At 41.5% G+C, this 19,233-nt stretch overlaps 5 protein-coding genes across 5 annotated transcripts; 3 read left to right on the forward strand and 2 right to left on the reverse strand.

Annotated features, from left to right (window-relative positions):
* The first annotated feature begins 1,422 nt into the window (after positions 1–1,422).
* LOC128708710 (uncharacterized) lies at positions 1,423–3,400 on the forward strand. Its single transcript, XM_053803690.1, has 2 exons — positions 1,423–1,769; positions 1,855–3,400. Exons 1-2 carry the CDS (start codon positions 1,423–1,425, stop codon positions 3,398–3,400), a joined length of 1,893 nt encoding a protein of 630 aa, XP_053659665.1.
* Positions 3,401–11,798: 8,398 nt separating this feature from the next.
* Positions 11,799–13,260, forward strand: LOC128709069 (uncharacterized). Its single transcript, XM_053804055.1, has 2 exons — positions 11,799–11,846; positions 11,941–13,260. Exons 1-2 carry the CDS (start codon positions 11,799–11,801, stop codon positions 13,258–13,260), a joined length of 1,368 nt encoding a protein of 455 aa, XP_053660030.1.
* A 434-nt stretch (positions 13,261–13,694) lies between these two features.
* LOC128706914 (protein BUD31 homolog) lies at positions 13,695–14,219 on the reverse strand. Its single transcript, XM_053801856.1, has 2 exons — positions 14,126–14,219; positions 13,695–14,035 (listed from the first exon to the last, which is right to left on the reverse strand). Exons 1-2 carry the CDS (start codon positions 14,217–14,219, stop codon positions 13,695–13,697), a joined length of 435 nt encoding a protein of 144 aa, XP_053657831.1.
* A 494-nt stretch (positions 14,220–14,713) lies between these two features.
* On the forward strand, positions 14,714–17,991 carry LOC128707189 (exosome component 10). Its single transcript, XM_053802138.1, has 5 exons — positions 14,714–14,863; positions 14,964–15,145; positions 15,217–16,822; positions 16,895–16,990; positions 17,071–17,991. Exons 1-5 carry the CDS (start codon positions 14,714–14,716, stop codon positions 17,989–17,991), a joined length of 2,955 nt encoding a protein of 984 aa, XP_053658113.1.
* Positions 17,992–18,107: 116 nt separating this feature from the next.
* On the reverse strand, positions 18,108–19,043 carry LOC128708264 (crossover junction endonuclease EME1). Its single transcript, XM_053803225.1, has one exon. It carries the CDS (start codon positions 19,041–19,043, stop codon positions 18,108–18,110), a length of 936 nt encoding a protein of 311 aa, XP_053659200.1.
* Between the last annotated feature and the right edge of the window lie 190 nt (positions 19,044–19,233).

Here is a 19,233-nt window from a genome sequence, read left to right on the forward strand (position 1 = left end):
TTGATTTTGTTGGTGTTGATTTATTGTGAGATTTTGTCCAATGTAGACGAACCACTTCGAAAATACGATCACCTGTCTATAGATCAACCCTATCTGTAAATCTGTAATCATCTACCTGTAAGTACTACCATCATACACCATCATTTTGGGTTTAATCCCGCAACCGACTAACCCAAGATATTTCACCTACAGTTCGATGTAACAGAATAGTTAATCAATGATTTATGTAGCAACAGCGTACGTCGGAGTCTGATAGAAGATGGGTTTCGTGCCGTAGAAGACCCTCTCAATTGCCTATCCTATAGGTTCCTATATCAATTTCATATTATTATTTATTATTATGTATTATTATTTTCCTATATTTCTATATCGTATAGGGTATCTGTCTCTCTCCTTCTTTCTCTGTCTCTCTCTCCTTATCTCTCTCTCTTAATCTCTCTTTTCTTGGCGTTACGATCTTCTAGGTCAGGACAGCCATTTCTGGCTTACAGGACTTAATTTTACCACGCAATCGGATAATCAAGTCCTTGCTATGAGAGATTTGCCCGGTCCGTTCGTGTTAAAACCCGAGTCGCTACTCTCATGTCATTGGGCCGTTTATATGCTCTAGACTGGCTAGTTAAAGTGCCTGACGCTCACTACCAACCTTAGAGCGTGGTAATATAGGGCTTTAAGAGTTTTCCAGCTACCGCCACCAAACATATGACGTGAGTTGTTATCATTCTTGCAAGTTACCTTCGCCGGGATTTCAAATAGCTCTGAGCTTCGTATAGTGTTACCCTTGTTGTGCTACTGTTGATTTTATTTTCCGATCCGACTTTCCTCAAAAACATTCGAAAACCTTAGTATCACAAAATTTAAAATTAAAAATATTAATTATGGGCGTGGTAGACCTTAATTGACATGGAGTGACGGCGCTCGACGGTGAGCGAATTGGAAAACTACTGCAGCAGTCCAAGACCGTGAAACGGTTGAAGCGCCTGATATATAAGTGAAGTTTTAATTCTTATTAGAAAACTTACATCGTAACCGTACATAGAACATTAAAATTTGCAATTTTCAAACAGCAATACAATCACCAAGCGTCACTCAAATGCCACACTAGCGCAAGTAGAACACAGTGGTGTTTTTCCACCATCGAACACATTTCCGTGAAATGTATCATAAATGTTATCTTGACCATGTTCAGTATCTCTATCGAAACAAAATAATCAACCAAACGCTCCAACGGGCACCTCCAACAGCAACGTTCTTATCGCTCTCGATACCAACACACTGGCCACATCCCAACAGGGGTTGAGTCAGCACGGTGCGCAACACACAGCACCGACCGATAGCGCTAGTTGGATGTGGTTGGCGTTCGTTGCCAGACGTTACCCGTTACGTAGCGTACCCTCAAATCGATTCCCAACCGAATGAACGATGGACGTTCTTGACGGTGTTCCGCGATCGGTGCTCGGTTATCCGGTGAAAACGCGTACCCAAATTGTGATGACATTCCTAGTGCCGGTGATCTTCGAGCTGATGGTTTACATCGTACTGACAACGGCGGATATTTTGGTGACCGTCGAACACTTTCGCAACGGTAACCCGTCCTGGGGTTGGTTCACACTGTCTCTTATCTGGCTACCATCGTTAGTGTGCTTTTGCTCCATCATATCTACCCCGGAAAGGTGGCCAGATCAGATTGGGTGTGACGAACGGACAAGACGCTTTTTATTTATCAACACGGCTATCCTGGTGTTCTTTCCGCTCGCTGCTCTCTATCGGTACAGTAAAACGAGCACAACCCCATCGGCGAACGCGACTGACTCATTTCCTTTCCCATCATTATTTGTCGTGCATTTATTGCAGCTTTAGTAGACGCATTTTCTGGAGTGTTGAAGCCCTTTTCCACGATAAGAATACTTATGGACGGGCACAATCGGTGGCAAAAATATTGGAAATGTCGCCCTGTGAGCTGTATCACTTTCTTCAAGCTTTTCTGCAGGCGGCTCCACAGATGATGCTTCAGCTTTACGTCCTGTTACGCGATAACACTTTTCGCAACTATGACACGGTCACGGCACAGGTGATCAGTGTCGTTTTCTCCTTCCTTACCATGGCCACTATCATCACCAGCTATCAACGTTTCGAAAGTCAAAAGATCGTTGGTCGGTGCTATCCGTGGAGTACGCCCGAGCAGGCGACGACGCGTCGCAAAGAGCTACTACGGTCAACTAGCACGGCTAAAAACACGCTTGCGACCCAAACACCGTCGATCGCTCCGGAAGCGGATCCGATCGTACCGAACATAATGCGCAACTTCTACTCACGTTATGGCAGCGATGAAGAACGAATGACCGAAGTAAGCGCACATTTTGGTGCACCTAGCAGCCCCCGCAAAACGTTAAACGTCGATGCGATCAATTTCAATCGTCAGCAATCGAAAGCACATCACGATCCGTTCGTCAACTTTACCGATGATGATAAGCTGCACGAGATCAATGCACCCGACACCGTGGATAGTGTTGTGGCCAAACCACGGCACACTGGGCGGAGTGTGAGCTTCAAGCTTCGAGATACCATCGAGGAACTGCAGGAAATGGACCATTATCTACGCAGCACGGAAGATATCCGGAATGTTACCGATGACAGCGATGACGAATACCTGAAACCGGACGAGTTCGATGCGGTCCCAAAGAAACGGGCCCCACCAACCCCGGAAGCAACGCCCGGTATGTTTCACCGGGTGTCCGTGTTCCGGAACATGTTGCTTTACAATGCGGAAGCGTTCATCAAGCAAAAAGTTCCTAGACTTCCGGAAGGAATGTTCGAGCATACGGAGCCGGACCGTACCGAAACGCGGAAAGTGGTAGAGCCCGATCAGTACGACGGTGATGCAATATCCTTACCATCGCGCCGGCAGACGATAGTGGGCCTGGAGCAGGACGATATGGTGGGCAAAACGGTGCTGTTCGTCGGATGGGTTATGTTCTTACTGATGCGTATGCTATCGCTCTCCACGTTCTATGTGTTTTTTCCCCTGTACTTCTGGATGCTGGTCGCGAACCACTATCTGCTGATGATCGCTTGCATCATCTACGAGGTGCGTCTGCACGAAAAGTTGGAGCGCTACTTCTTTTACCTTTTCCTCGCTTACATGTACGTATTTTCATTGATGGAGTTTAAAATACGCTTCATTCATGTGCGCTGGTGGTACGTGGGTTACATCGGTATTGTGATGTTGGAAAACGTCGCAATGTTAGTGGTATGGTTCAATTTGGGCGTCTTTGAATCCTGGTGGTTCTACTTTCTGCACCACACGATCATTGTGAGTGGTGCTTTAAGCATCATATGTTTCCTGTTTTATTACGCATTTCTTCGCCCGAAGGATAAGGTTTTGTTTGTAAATGAGTGATTTTTTGTAAGTGTTTCGGAAAGTGTTCCACAAAGGATGCTCTCTAGCCTAAGGCTTGCCCGGTCGTGCAGCATCATATACAGAGAATGAAGAATGAATGTGTATGTAATATTAATTAATTTATTTAACTAAACCGACCTGAACTATGTTATGGTTGCTTACTAACACTATCGACTGTCCATTGAACATTTTTTCATCGCACTTTACACAATTTATTTTGTGTGAAAATAAAAACATCATTTTAAAAATAAAACTAAATGTTACCTATTGTTTTGTGATCATTATATTATGTTCGCTAAAATATACATACATTTTATGTAAATTTAAATAAAGTAGGTCTTTTATAAGTGGTTCTACTCACTACATTTGACATTGTCATACATTACGAACAAATTCAACAATTGTAGGGTGCAATTAAATTTCTCCAAATAATCCACCAACCAACCACGGAATGAGGCCAATCAAAAGCTTTGCTTAAAATCAATTACACCTTGCAGCAAAAGTAAGACATTACCGTTCGACGGCAAGACAAGCAAACCGAATCCTTTGCAAACAGCCACTATTTAAAAAAGGGCGGCAAAGCCATCCTCTCCCAAAATCGACTGACGACTTTTCGGGAGGGCGCCGCATAATCTCAAAAGCCATAATCCGTGCCATCGTGACTTGAATTTGATGCGTTTGGTTTCCTTTTCCGGGCAATGGGCCGGGATATCTCGCAATATACCCACTAAAAATTAACAACTTTCAAGATAATGCCACTGCGAACGGATGGAACATTTTTTTTTTCTTTTTGGACCGCCAGCTCGCCACTGTTCGGCACACCAGTTACCGAACATTCCCAAGGAGTCGATTGACGAAAAAACGACAGACTATTAATGTGATTTACTGTTACTGCCGATCGTGCCCGACAGTATGCTACTGTCGGGTTGGGGTTTCGTATTAGCTGGAATCGTAATGTTTTAATCTATTAAATTGATTAGAGATAAATATTTTATGAACGCTTGAATCAACTTCACCAATCATCTTCAACACGATGCTGTGTGTGCGTGTGTAAATGCCTCGCGAATCAGCTTTAAATGGTGCTAATAACGGTATTCACACATCCTCCATTGCTGGAATGGAATTTGGAAGGAATTCAAAGAACAAAAAGAACAAAAGCAAGGAACTGAGCATGAGACAAGCGTTGCACCCGACGAGAACTCCCGAAGCATGATGAACAAGCAGAGAGCGTTATGAATGTATCTTTTTATTACTATCACTTCCGGTGAAAGGAAGAGAGCTGATGAAAACCCCAAATCAAACCAGAACATTGATCCTCAAGATGGGCGAGTGAAGAAGAAATGTTAAGGATATAAAAATTGAACATTTTTTTCCATTCTTCGCAGCGCGAATAACGTAGCACTGTGTCACAGTAATCGATGTCTTCAAATTGAAGCAATATTATGAAAAATAAATCTAAATCCAGAAAGCTTTCATCATCACAGAGATCATCATGCTTTAAAAAAATCATATTAAACGATTATCATTAAATTAAAAAATAAAAAATTATCTGTAAACATTGAGTGCTCTCGTGTGGATACACTGGAATATAAGTTTTGGTCTCCTTTCTTAAGTAAATATTGATATAATAAAAACTAATACTGGATAAGGTAATAGACACTGTAGAACACTGTTTGCAGAATGAAATATATCCTCAGTTCAAAACATTCAATTTCAGTTCAATTCAAATTGTACTTTAGATAAAGATTCCGATAGATTTAAGCAATACGATCTGGTTGTTCTTCATGAATAAAAAAATAACTATTTTATCAATCAATAAGATCTTTATGATCTTACGATGATGAGTAGTAAGATTTTATTTGTCCTATGCCACTGTGGGACATTTGCTTTGAGGTACTAAGATGTGACAGTGAATGTGTGAAGATTTTCTCACATTTGATAATTTTGTTCTCTGTGAGTCTAAATGTAACTAGTATTGCTCTAAGGTATTTAACATTACTTTTCCACGGTATAAAAGAGTTTTTTATGTGGAGATGGGTATTTTAAACAGTGTTGTCCTTGTGGAATCATGTAAAACATCTAGCTTACGATTTGTCTCCATTTATTTTTAATTTTCACTGTTTACATAATTTTCAGATTGCTACTAAAAGATCATCATGTTCTAAGTAATAAGAGAGTAGAGGAAAACGATAGTTGATACAAATTATTTATCATACATAATTTTTACATAAAAAACAAGTTTATCTGGCTTTAATAATTTAAATGATACGATGCAAAACGCATTTGTTACTAACTGTCTTAAAGCAGCGTCATGATATACGATGCTGAAAATTTAAACTCAGTACTTCTTCATTTGTGGCACTGCAACCTCAAGAGCTTCTGGGACCTATGAAATTCACTATTATTAATAGGGTTATGAAATCAATAAGAATTCCAAACGAAATAATCAATTCCATAATCACACTTATTGCTCCGATCTCCGATGTTTATCCGATGTTTCAACGCCCAGCAAACATCAGCATTTCTTTCGCTATAATGCGATTGCTAACTTATCGCCTGGTCTATGTGTGACTCCCCCTGTCCAATGCTGGGTAGACGGTAGGGTGGTAGGAAAAATTGTCGTGCATTCATTCACGTACACTTTCACTGCGTAGGGGCCGCAGGACGTTCAAAATCTCTTCCTCTAAGAAGGACGGAAAAAGGCAAACAGCAAGAGATATAGAACAACATTCCAGTTAAACATTCGATAATCCTTTTTCCCCCATTGACAATAGCTAATATCGTGGCGGAAGCGTCCCCATTGCCGTCCAGCGGCAATGCGAGCCCACACGAGCGTTCCCTTCGCATTTATTGCGCAATGTATTAAGACCCACCCACGGGGCCGTGCTTGCAGGTTTCATTGCCCTTCGCGAATGTCACATATAAAGATTACTTCGTTCCGCAACAACCATCCCATCGACCGTGGGTAATCCAGCTGAAAACGGCAAAAAGAAAAGCAATCCCCGCTTGACTGGTCACTCACCACTTTCGGCCAGATTTGTGAAGCAAGCATCTATTCAACGATGTTTCCACCAACAACCACAACCTCCTATTGTCAAGCAGATAACAAACGGAAACCGGTTCGATCATAGCTTTCGATTCTTTTCGCTCACCCACATTGCAGCTCCCTTAAGTGACCGTGAACAGTAAGCTAAAGAAATACAACATCAACAAAAAAAAGTTTACATCCGTACACATTCATAGTAAATCCACGGATACCGTAAATGTGATGTGGTGCTAGAAAATCAAAGCTACAATTGGCTTCCCGGAGGCTCCGGTTAAAGATTTCAGGAACAGCACATTGATCCAACTTTTTCAATAACTAATGGATTATGGCTTATTTCTCATACCTTTTCTACTACGAACGCCGTTTGCAGAAAATCACACCAACTAAAGGCACTTACAGTATAATGAAATCGTACTGAGTGAGAAAATTGACCATTCCTTGTAGTTTCGGTTAATGAGTTTCCCTACTAAAAACTACTTTGATCAAGCGTTTTGGAATTTTCTTCAAGTAATACCGTCGTAATTAAGGAAAAATGGGAAACAGACCTAAGCATAATGATAAGTGTTAAATGAAATCAGACAAAGCAACAATGAACAGAACAGAACAACACCAATCTAAGTTATTCCAAATAATTCTTAACGAATTCTTGACGCGCGCGCAAAACTAAAGTTCGATTCTCGACTCCTTGCTCCCTACTTACAGGATGTATCTTCCGGTATGCGCTCTCTTCCTGTGACCGATGCGATCGAGGGGAGATCTCTCCGTTAATCGTTTTAATCTAGGAGAGATGTCTCCATCCGCATTCACAGACGATTACTGAGGGCAGAGTCCAATCAGATAAACCCTAGCCTTCGAAGCAATAGCTTCTAAGCAAACGTGGTGTCTACGTAACAAGGATATGCATTCAATATGGATATTCAAACGTATTTAATTTTTTACTCAAATAACAACAATTTTCGTTAATTTTGTCATTCCAACGTTAACACCATTTATGCTAGCCACTCTCTGTGACCACACTGAGCATCAAACACTAATCTGTTTCGTATCGCTTCCTTGTCGGATTTTGTTGAAACCATCAATCGAACGGATCACATTACCTGTACCCACTAAGAATCGGACACCTCCGATTTATCCTTTGGAAACGATTCCTTAAATCGACAGTAGACGTATGTAACCAAAACCAACAGGCCAGTGCGGGAACGAATAGTGGAACGATAAAACGCCAACATTATCATCACGAAACGCTTTTGCAAAGCTGAACGAGCAACAAGAAGAAAAAAATAAACACTGCGACCAACAAAAGCGACCCAACCCAGTAGGGAAGCGCAAAGCAGCTAGACAGAAACGAATCATTTGCAGAGAAAGTCAGCAGCAGGACCTGGTGTGGAGGCTCTGCTGCTGTACGGTCCATGCGAGCTAGCGCAAGAATGGCTCATAACAGAGCAGGAAGCGCACGGTATCACATTGTACGTGGTATGACCTAAATTTTACTGCCGTTTCATATTGTTTGAGGAACTAGTTAGCTTTATGGATCATGATAAAATGTTTGGTTTCGGATACGTTTCATTCCCGGGCCGAGGATTACCCGCAGCTTCGATCATTGGAACAATGCATCTGAAGGCGCAATTTCACGATAGGTGGCCCTGGACTGGTCAGGGCGGGACGAAACCATGTCCACCGCTCAGTAATCGTTACCCATCATCGTTTATATCCTGAGGCTTCCTCCGTTTCTCCTCACGAACACACACCCACACACAAGTACTTACACCAATTGTAAGTGTATCTTTTCTGTCTCTCTCCAACGTTCGGCCATGTCGTGGTTTCGTTAATGATAAGCTTTGGTACCGGTTTTTTTTTATCCTTTTCTCTACTAATAAACTAGAATACTTCTATTACGTTTTCCCATCCGGACGTGTAGATACGATGGCAAGCAAACAGCGACGCAATTTTAGCATCCATGCTGCGATCCCGATAGGATCCACCGATACCGAGAGTTGCAACCTTTCCATGCGCTTAATTTATCTCACTCTTGGCACACACTTCCAGCTACAAAACTTGTCGTTCATTACCCGGTTCTCTGCGTCTGAAAATGTCACACTAGTAGCTAGAAAATCCGCCAGTAATGGGTAAGATTTCTTTTGATACCGGCTTTCCCATCGTCCACATTTCCGTACTGCCATGGCGACGCTAATAGCCAGCATTGGGACACACACACACACACACCCGTCTTAATGAAGTTTGTCCAAATATTGACCATTTCTCTTTATTTTCCTCTTTTTCCCTATCATTCACATGTGAAGCTGGAGACTAATGTTACTTATGTCTCGGCAAACCAAACAAACCACAATTGTCCACACAATCGTTATGATGTCAACAAATGCAAGATTTACGCTTCGTTCAATATTACCGGTCTCCCTACCATCGATTGCCTCAGCCTATGTAAGCAAATGGTGCACAGCTGACCAAATTCGGACTGCTACTATGGTTATGGCAGGAAGATCGCGCCCACGCATGATAAGGAACAGGCAACGCGCCGTGCGGAAATAAGTAGCTGCCTTTTTGGGTGGTGATGAAGCGTGAGATCTTCTGCGTTTTTTTATATCTGTCTAGTGGACGCAATTTCGATGGTTTGAATAAATTTGGTTTGAATAAAAATAAAGTTCTGATTTAAAAAAATCAGAACACACATACAAATGTTAAATAATTAATTTTATCGATACCAAAAACATCGATGCGATGGGCTGTTTGGATGGGCCGGGGTGTGATTTTAAAACTATAAGGTTTCCTTTCGTATGTGGGTACATTGCAGATCTTGCAAAATTTGATAAGGTTTTTAATTGTTGTTGGCATGCGTGGGAAGATGTAGTATCTTATTAGCTGAATACGAACGTCGTTGATACCTCTGTGAGCTCGTTCAGGCTCTTTAGCTATAATGATGTCATGACGTTGCTTGTTAGTAACATCTTCTACTTGTAAGAGTGTGAGAATGAAGTGTCCACCTTGGTTAAAATACTGTCGATAAACGGATTGAATGAGCGCAATAGTTGGTTCATCCGTTGCCATAATCTCGGTTTGTTGTGAATTTATTTTATGAATTAAGTATTGATAGTTTATCGGAATCATTTCTACACATAATTGCTCTGTTATAGTTGGTAAAAGGGGATTCAGTAATGTGAGCTGTTATGTGATATTTTCTGAGAATAATCTGGTTCCTGTAATAATTAATCAGTCTTTCAGCGGAAAGAACAAAATAGTCATCGGATGTGTCAGCTGAACACATGGTTTGTGCATTAGAGTTAGTGCTATTCAGTGAGTTATTCTGTGGACAGGTTTCTGAAATGGAGGATAATTCTTCGAAGTTGATGTCTATTGTTTTGAGAACAACATTCTTAGGAGTGTCTACTTCGATGTCCCGGGTTGCTGAAATGGAAGAATTTTGATTAGTTATAGTATTTGAAAGAGTTCTCGTTTTCCTGCTCAATGCGTCCGCTACTAAATTAGTCTTTCCTTCCTTATATTGGACGTCATAATTACAATTTTCGAGTTCTAGGCACCAATGAAGAAGTTTGGGATTTTTAGTAGATATTCTGATAAAAGTTAGCGGTTTATGGTCGGTGATGAATGACCATACAAATAAGGTTTTTACTTTTGAGCAGACCAAATGCTCTAGAGCTTCTTTCTCTGTTGTGTAATATTTAGACTCGGTTGCATTCTGTTGACATAATCGAATGGGGGTGTCTAATGATAGCGAGGAATGAACTGAACCTACTCGGTTGATGGTTTCGCACAAACTAAACTTATACTTTATTACTATCTTCATTGTGTTAGTGATATTCTAAAATATTGAACGTTCTGCTTCCGAATGCGAGCGGCCAATCTTTCCCATCTTGATTTTAAGATAGAACTACGCCGAGTGCGTAGTTGCTCGCGTCATTTGTCAGGATGACTGGTCTCCAGAAATTAAGGTATGTTAATCTAAGGTATCTGAAGCGATAATTTGCTTCAAATTACTGAATGTTGATTTATATTCTTCGTCTAGTGTGTTAAATGTTGCATCCTTTTTTGTAAAAAGTTTTGTTAATTTTGAAATTTTGAGTCTTTCTAGAACTGTGTTTAAATGTTCTACGCGTTTTTTCATGTTTTCACCAATGATAATAATGTCATCAAGGTAGACGAAACTAGTGTTTCCTATCAGCCCTGTTGGTACGCAGTTCATAGCGCATTGAAAAACAGTTGGGGCATTTTTCAACCCACAGGGCATTCGATGTACTTTGAAGTGTCCTTGCGATGTTGAAAAAGCCGTAAAGGATTATCGTTGAGATCTATTTCGATTTGTTGGAATCCCGATATGAGGTCAAGCATTGTAAAGTAAACTGATTTACCTAAACTATCTATGATATCCTCTAGTTGTGGAATTGGGATTTTTTGTTTCTAATTTTTATTTTTCTGGATCAGCTTTCTTAGGGATTACCCATATTGGCGAGGAATAGGGGCTTGATGAGTGGGTTATGATGCTATTTCGTAGTAACTCATTGATTTGTTTTTGGTGGTGATTTTAAAACGCGTGTGGGTATCTGTATCGGTATCTCCAGTTGCGCCAATTATGAACCAGACACCAGGTTTGAATAAAAAAAAAAAAAAAACAGGTCTTTATTACCCAGACGGCATGTTTAACTAAACTGCTGTTTGGTGTTGGCTGGCTGGCTGACATGCTGGTTAGCTGCCTGGCTATTTGGCTTCTGATATTGCGGGATAACTGTTGTCGTACAATAAATGGAAAAATCCTTTTTTAAGTGATTTCTTCAATGTATTTTAACAGCGCTCTGTGGGAGCCAAGTCTATTATTTACGAAATTACTTCCAACGAACAATTTCCAAAATAAATCTTGCAAGAATTGACAGCATCTGTGTGTATACTGTGTTTAACAAATACGCATTCAACAATACTCGCCGTAATGCTCTTACTAAATCATTTAAAAATCATAACAATTTTCGGTTTCCAAACGGCGGAAATTCAAATCCGCTAATTATCTTCTCATCGAACATGCATCAACTCGTTAACTCAACAGGTATAACCTTTGCGATCGCTGATATGTCAGCTGCGTCGCTGGCTCGTATCCCGCATATCTCAGATACAAACAGGCGACGAGAGAACACGAAACCGTCCGGAACAGTTTTACCCATCACTATCGCTCACTGAGGTTCCTTACTTCCATTGGTAAAAAATAGCTCTAGTAGGCTAAGCGAAAATTCGTCAAAAGACGACGGCATTACGTACTTATTTGTCGCTCACTGGTGCACGCTTCATCTCGCTAATTGCTAAATATCTGGCAACTACGATACAACAAAAACCATGGACATCGAAGAAACTGTTTGTGTAATACAGCAACTCCCATTCGAGGCAAGTGAAACATTAAATGATATTAAAACATTCAAAACAATTTAATGCTTGCAGTAGAACAGTAAAACTTAGTTACGTTATGTTTTTCTTTTAGATGCTGTGTAAAATATTTGATTACCTCGATATATGGAGCGTGAAGGAGTGTTCTCGTACATGTCGACGCTGGCAAAAAACCATTTTTTCCGATTATTACATTAAACGGTTTCGGTTATCGGTAATGATTCCAGCAGGATGTGAAACGTTAAATCTAATACAAAAATCAGATCGCTTGTATTGTAATATGGATATTATGTTAGACTGCAATTTGAACGATTCAAATGTTCACCGTATTTTCAACGGAATTTATAGCGTATTTTGCTACCCAAGGCTGGAACAGTTGGTTACATTGAAAATACGGATCGTTGAATATGAAACTAACAGTATTAGAATGATAATGAATGCGATTGCGGGCATGAAAGTACTTCGAGAACTGTGCCTTGAAAACTGGGAAAAATATGGGATTGATGAAAGCAACATGGACAATTTGCAAATTCGTAGCAACTCTATTCAGCTCCTTGTCTTGGCAGATATAATTCCAACTCTTATAGAAGCGCCAAAACTTTCGTCACTGCGCATCACTACGGGACCGTCTGTGTTTAGCAGCCAAAGGCTAGACATTCTGTACGAGAAACAGCTATTCTCATGGCGAATACCTAGCCTAAAATCTCTGGAAATCGATAAAGTTTCTCTATCTAGCCTAACCTTTATTAACAACATAGAACATGTACTACGGTTCTTGAACAATCACGCACAACTGGAAAAATTAAACCTGATGAATGTAAAACTTTCTGGCCTGTTGTTCAAAGCAATCTGCGAAAATTGCATCAATCTAAGAGAATTATCAATTGAATCATTGTATATCGTCGATACCACTACATTGCAAAATCTTTCCAAGCTTGCTAAGCTTCGTCACCTTCAATTGAAGAACATCACATGCCTTGAACCTGTATCGTTTCAAACCGTGAGGTTGCCCAACCTGGAGTCACTGGGAATCGGATCTTTCCCACTACACTATGAAACGTTAGATGCATTCAAATCTATTAGCAAAATTACTATTCTGAGCGTAAACACTTCAACGGATTTCATGACCGCCCTTGCTATTAAAATACCGAAGCTGAAACAGGTTGAACTACCAAAATTTTCTTCACAAGCAATACAATCATTGCAATTGCTCACTAGTGTAGAAGTACTCATTGTAGCATTTCCAATAACAAACTTGATTCGTCTACGGCCAGGCATTACTACGATCAAAGAAATCCAATGCCTAGTGAATTGTACACCTTCGTCCTCTGATATTACAATATTGCGCACCCTTTATCCCACATTACAGCTCATCACAGCTGGGAAAAACTTTAAAATCAGGTTCCACAACTGATTAAGTGTTCTAGAAATAGTAATGATGAATGCATCAGTATCCTTACACAAATTGCGAACTTCTAGTAAATTCTTATAATATGATAGATCAATTATTGTGAACAAATAAAGGAATAAAATAAAAACAAAAAGATATTTTCCAATGTTATAGTAAATTTGGTACATTTATCAAAGAACTACACAACACGCATGGTCTGGAACTGAAATGATACTTACCTATTCTGTAATTTTGTGTGTCAGTGACTGCGGTCATGAAATATTCTCGTAGAAGATTTAAGATTTCACCAAAGCCCCCATGTTTAAACATAACAAAATGACAACTGATTAATGAAAGACTTTGACTCAGAGCTAATATCCGATCACTTTAATGGAAAAATAAAACGTTTTAGCTACAGTTAGCCAATCCGTTGCAACTAATAGCTGAACAAACTTGATTCATCCCGAGCATCCTCGACATCCGCAGTGCACGCATTCGACCACTCGGCCTTCCTCTAATTTCGATTTCGGCACACGGCAAATACAGTTCGTACCGAAGTTTGTGTCTCTGGTTTGTATGCAGCGCAGGCAACAAAGATTTTCATAGCCCGATTTTTTCCATTTCGCTATAAGATTGGAATCGGCTATCTTTTCCTTTAGACAATAGTCATACAATTCTCTACTGATCGCTTTCCGGCGGTAAAACAGATCGTAAATGTAGCGTGACTTCTGGTGGTGTATTTTGAAGATCGGCCACAGTGATTCCGTAATACGTTTTCCTTCATGCGGCTCTGTTTCGGCTGCAAAAGGATGAAGGCGTTGGGTTAAGGAGATGCAATCTTCAACTAATGATATCGAGTAGCCTGTGTCGCTTGTGCACACATTCTTACCTTCACGCATTTTTTGCTCTAGCTCTTCGAGTGTAGGCTCAATCAGTTCCCATCCCTCGGGTGGCTGCTTTCTACTTCTCCGCACCTTTGGCATCGTGTTTTGTAATCAAACGATCACCAAATTACAGAACAAACAATTCGCAGATTGCAACGACGCTTTTTTTCGTACACACTTTTGCCTTCTGAACAAAACACTCGTATATTTTGACAATTGGAGAAAATACAAACGCAGGCTGGAACAAACGGGACGTATGACAGTTGGTTACTGTGGCAAGCGATATTTGACAGCTCATGAAATTATTTTATTCGGCAAATTCAACCTGAAAGGAACTTGTTTCATTTTACTTTTCAAATCAAATGAAAAATTCATAAAATTATACACCGTCCAATACACAGTTAAAAATCTCAAAACAACATTGTTTTTGCTGGCTTTTTCCATAATTATGGCATACATTTTCCCTTGTCACTAATGTCAAACACACAAACACGTTTATTTTGTTGTGAAAAATCGTTCTCTCGCGTTTTCTGGGGCTGTTGAACTGATCCATTGCCGCTCGTACTAGTGCTTTGTAGGACAAATTAAATGTCATGGCTACTGAAATGACCGATAGTAGCAAACAAAAGAAAATTAGCAAAAATAGTACACTTGCGGCAGACGGTAACAGCATGGAATTGGGGTCACCATCGATGAAGAACAGCGACGACAGCAATGGAGATAACATCCGGAACCTTTGCGAGGTATGTACGCGGAATATTCGCTCGTTCCGTGCCCACTAGGCAGCACAAAAGAAAAGAAACAAGCTACATTCTGTTTTGATTGGTTGCTTCTTTTTCGCAGCAAGCACAAAACGCTATTGTTGCTGGGATGAAGGTAACGAACGCGATGCCGTCGGGACGGTCGCGCGACCTTTATGCAGCTCATCCAGAGTTCATCAAAATCATGGACACGCGGGCAAATCAGGTGTTGCATATAATATCGAACATTTTGCAGTTACAGGGAGTACAGGGCAACATTCTGCAGTGAGTAGACCGAGAGAACGTATACATTTTTTAAGGCAATGATTTACATCTTGGTATGCACTTTTCTACAGGCGCGATCCGGATGAACGGTTGGAAATGATTCACGATTTTAACGATAACATTTTGGAGCGGATACACTCCAACTTGGACGAAATGGCAGGCATCCGGAAAACAGCTCCAACAGTGTTGGTTCAATCCGAGGTACAGGTTCCGATTGCACCACGCTATCGTCTGAGCGGTGCATGGAATGAAAAGCAGCCACGTGAACCAGTCAAAGCGACCCTCATTACTGGTACTAATGTTGCTCGACCTCAGGTAAAATTTAAAGTACCGGTTGATAATTCACGCATCAATCCTTTCGTACCGAAGATACGTTATAAACCGAACTCTATGAAACCGTTGGCTGTGTTGCCAGAGTACGACGATTTCGGAAACATCGTTAGCTATTTGCATCCGTACGAGTTTGAGCTGGATCGCTTTCAACCGGCAAAGAACGTCTTTGAACGTATCACACCGCAAGAACCAACACTACTAGAAGAAACGCCATTATTGTTTGTCGACAAAGAGTCACAGCTAACAGATCTGATGCGTGATTTAAAATCAGCCAACGAAATTGCAATCGATTTAGAGCATCATTCGTACCGTAGCTATCAGGGTTTCACCTGTCTGATGCAGTTGTCAACCCGTAACAAGGACTACATTGTGGACGCACTAGCTCTTCGCGATGACCTACACGTTCTGAATGAAGTGTTTACCGATCCGAAGAAGTTGAAAGTGCTGCACGGTTCGATTAGTGATATCGAATGGTTGCAACGGGATTTGGGGCTCTATCTGGTGAACATGTTTGATACGGGCGAAGCTGCACGAGTTTTACAATTCTCCCGCATCGGGTTGCAGTTTCTTCTGAAGCATTATTGCAACATAGATACGGATAAGACGTTCCAGCTGGCTGATTGGCGAATCCGTCCGATGCCGGACAACTTCGTCGAGTACGCACGGAAGGATACACATTATCTGCTGTACATCTACGATCGTATGAAGAACGAACTGCTAGACAAGGGTGAAGGTCTCCTACAGACTGTGTTCGATAAATCAACATTTATGTGCAAGCAACGTTATCAGAAACCCGTCATGAACGAGGACACAGTCATGAACATCTATCGTCGTTCGAGATACGTTTTCGACCATCGGCAAATGTACGCATTTCGTGAAATTTTGTACTGGCGCGATCAAATAGCGCGCTTGGAGGACGAATCTCCGGGATACGTATTGCCGCAGCATATGGCGCTCGATATTGCCTCGAAGCTGCCGCGTGAGATGCAAGGAATCATAGCATGCTGTACACCGGTTCCGTCGCTTGTTCGACAGCATCTGCACACTATTCACCAGATCATCTTGAAGGCTCGCGAATTGCCCCCGGTAGCTGGTGATCAACCACATACAAAGGAGCAGCATGCCGACACGCGGTATAAAATACAGGCTGCGTTCGATTTTGATAATCCCTTGGTGTGTCCCCATGACAATACGGGGCATACAGATGCAACCGGTGGTACTAATCATCCCACACTGCTGGGCGATTTAACCAACACACTTAATGCGATCACGCTAATACAACAGGTTAATTCAAATTTATTGAAGGATGCTCCTGATATGGGAGTTTTGGCAACAACGAAGAATGTAAGTATTAAAAAAGAACGCTGAAGATCGCAGGATTCTCTTTATCCACACTGGTTGTCCTTTCGTTTACAGCGAACGATAGACAGCCGCGGTCAAATTGGTTTGGATGAAAATGCCGTGAGTAAGGAAAGATTTGCAAAGCTCTTGACGTTGCATACCACTATTTCGGTAGGTTTGAAACAGTGGGCCATATTACTGTACATAAATATAACATTATTAATAACAATATTTTTCTCTGTCTCTTGTAGCAAGAACAAGCGGGAAATGAAAGTAAGGCTAGCAAATATGAACAGAATAAATTCAATACTCCCTTTGAACGGTATCTAGAGACGTGCCGTTTGAGACAGTTAAAGCAACGTAGTGATGAAAACCTACAGAAACAGCAACAACCATCCACTGAAAAGCAAAGCTCCCATATTTCGAATCAGCTTGCGACGTTTAATTCGTCTGATGCCGCAGTTCAACTAACACCATTTCCGGCAAATATAGTGATAGCGAAGGAAGAAAGCAAAAGCTCACAAACTCCGAAACATTTAATGACTCAAAATCAACTGAAACGGCTGGAAGAAGCTAGGACACGTAAAGCAATTGCAGCAGGTGAAAAGCTTTGCTTTAATGGTACGAACGTCACCGAACAGACTGCGAACCACAGCAAACGGAAATCGTTTCCGATGGAGATTAATGTTAGTGGCAGTGCGGATACTATCGAGCCGGACCTAGCGCCAGCGAATGGAAGCGATAAATCGTATGATCTTGCTGCGAAAAAAGAAAAACTCCATATGGCTCCGTTTAAGGATGAATCGAAACCGGACGGTCATAATGACAGCGCGAATTGGAACGAAAAGAAAGCAAACTCTAAGAAAGCTAAGCAACGTCATCGTAATCGCATGAAAAAGTCCATCGGACAATCACGTCAAACGTCGAACAAACCGATCGTACCGTTCGATTACAGCAATGTAGACTTCGGCAGATTCCAGGGTGGCTCTAAACCGCTAGCTGCTCCACGCAAAGGCAAACGTGGTGGTGTTGCCGGTGGTTTTACGTTAGCTAATGATGCTGGTGAAGGTAGTAGCCAAAAGAAGCTACATCCGAACAGCCGGATAGCGAAAAACATTAAGAAGACGCAGAACATGTTCAACCTCAGTAGTAGCAATATGAAGCGAAAGTAACATTTAGTTGAGAGAGACAACTTTGTTCTTTTCGATAAGTGTACACAAATATGGAATTACACAACGATGTAAATTGAAATAGACGTAAGAGAAATAAAAAAACAACTTTTCTTCCTTTATAGCTCTTGCTTGGGATTCGTAGAAACGTACATGGCATGGATTTTACGGCTCAATTCCGGACCGATGCGTCGGTTCGATGTTGTGATGGGGCCGCCGGCTCGTCGAATCGAAATGTTTGCTAGTAAATTGGAGGCCTCCACACCTGCTTCGCAAAAAGCTTGCAACAGCGAGTTCATTGTTGGGTAAACGCTCATTATAGCTTCCGCTATCTCCAGCGTTACCGAAGGAATCTTAATGAGCTGCGCCTGGTACAGTTGCTGTAGTCCGGACGTGCCTTCCACACGCACGCATCCTTTTTTCTCATTGCCCAGATACACCTGTTCGCTGCTGTACTTTTCCATCTGCTGTTGTTTGTAGGGTAGTTCGGCGATACTTCGCGCCAGCTGGGAAACAAAATTTGCAACCTGTTCGGCCGTTTCCAGCAGCTGATGGGATATGTCCTCAAACAATTGCAATTCGGTGAGCGCGTGTTCCGTCTCACGGCGACCAACGGAACCGCGGTGTACACGGCAGTAGCTGACCAGTCCGAAAACGATCAGGCTCAGTCGGCGATTCGGAAGCTGCTCCTTAACGCTTCTTACCATTCCCAACAGTTGATGATTTCGTACGGCTGTAACAAAATCACCACCATTAAGTAGATACACGGCAAATGGTTCGTGAATTGTGTTTCCCGAGATGGCACCATCTGGCGTAAGTTTAGCCGTAATGGTTCGATAGAACGTTATCGTGGATGACACTGGTTGTGGCGTCAGTTCGTACTTGCATCCTAGCTCGGAAAGTTGTGACAGTACTTGGGTACCGTGTGGATCCTTCAGAAAGTCCGGATCGATTACAACATGCAGGAATTTGTTACAGTGTACTGGCTTTAGGTTACGTTGCTGCTCGTTGTGGTTGAGCAGCTTCAAACGGTCGGGATTCGTCAAGGAAAACATAATCGATTGGTCTTTGATTTGCGGGTAGTTGCAATCGGTGGATAAGCTGGAGTTATATCAGTGGCTGAAAGTATAATTGTACTGCAAACGTTACTAGGACTTACAAAATGTAATGCAAAGTTTCCTGACCGTCTTAGAACAACCCTACGATAATCGGGACCTTAGTTTGATAAACGGGAGATGCTATTTT

Source organism: Anopheles marshallii, chromosome 2 (genome assembly GCF_943734725.1).
Source record: "Anopheles marshallii chromosome 2, idAnoMarsDA_429_01, whole genome shotgun sequence".
Lineage (NCBI taxonomy): Eukaryota > Metazoa > Arthropoda > Insecta > Diptera > Culicidae > Anopheles > Anopheles marshallii.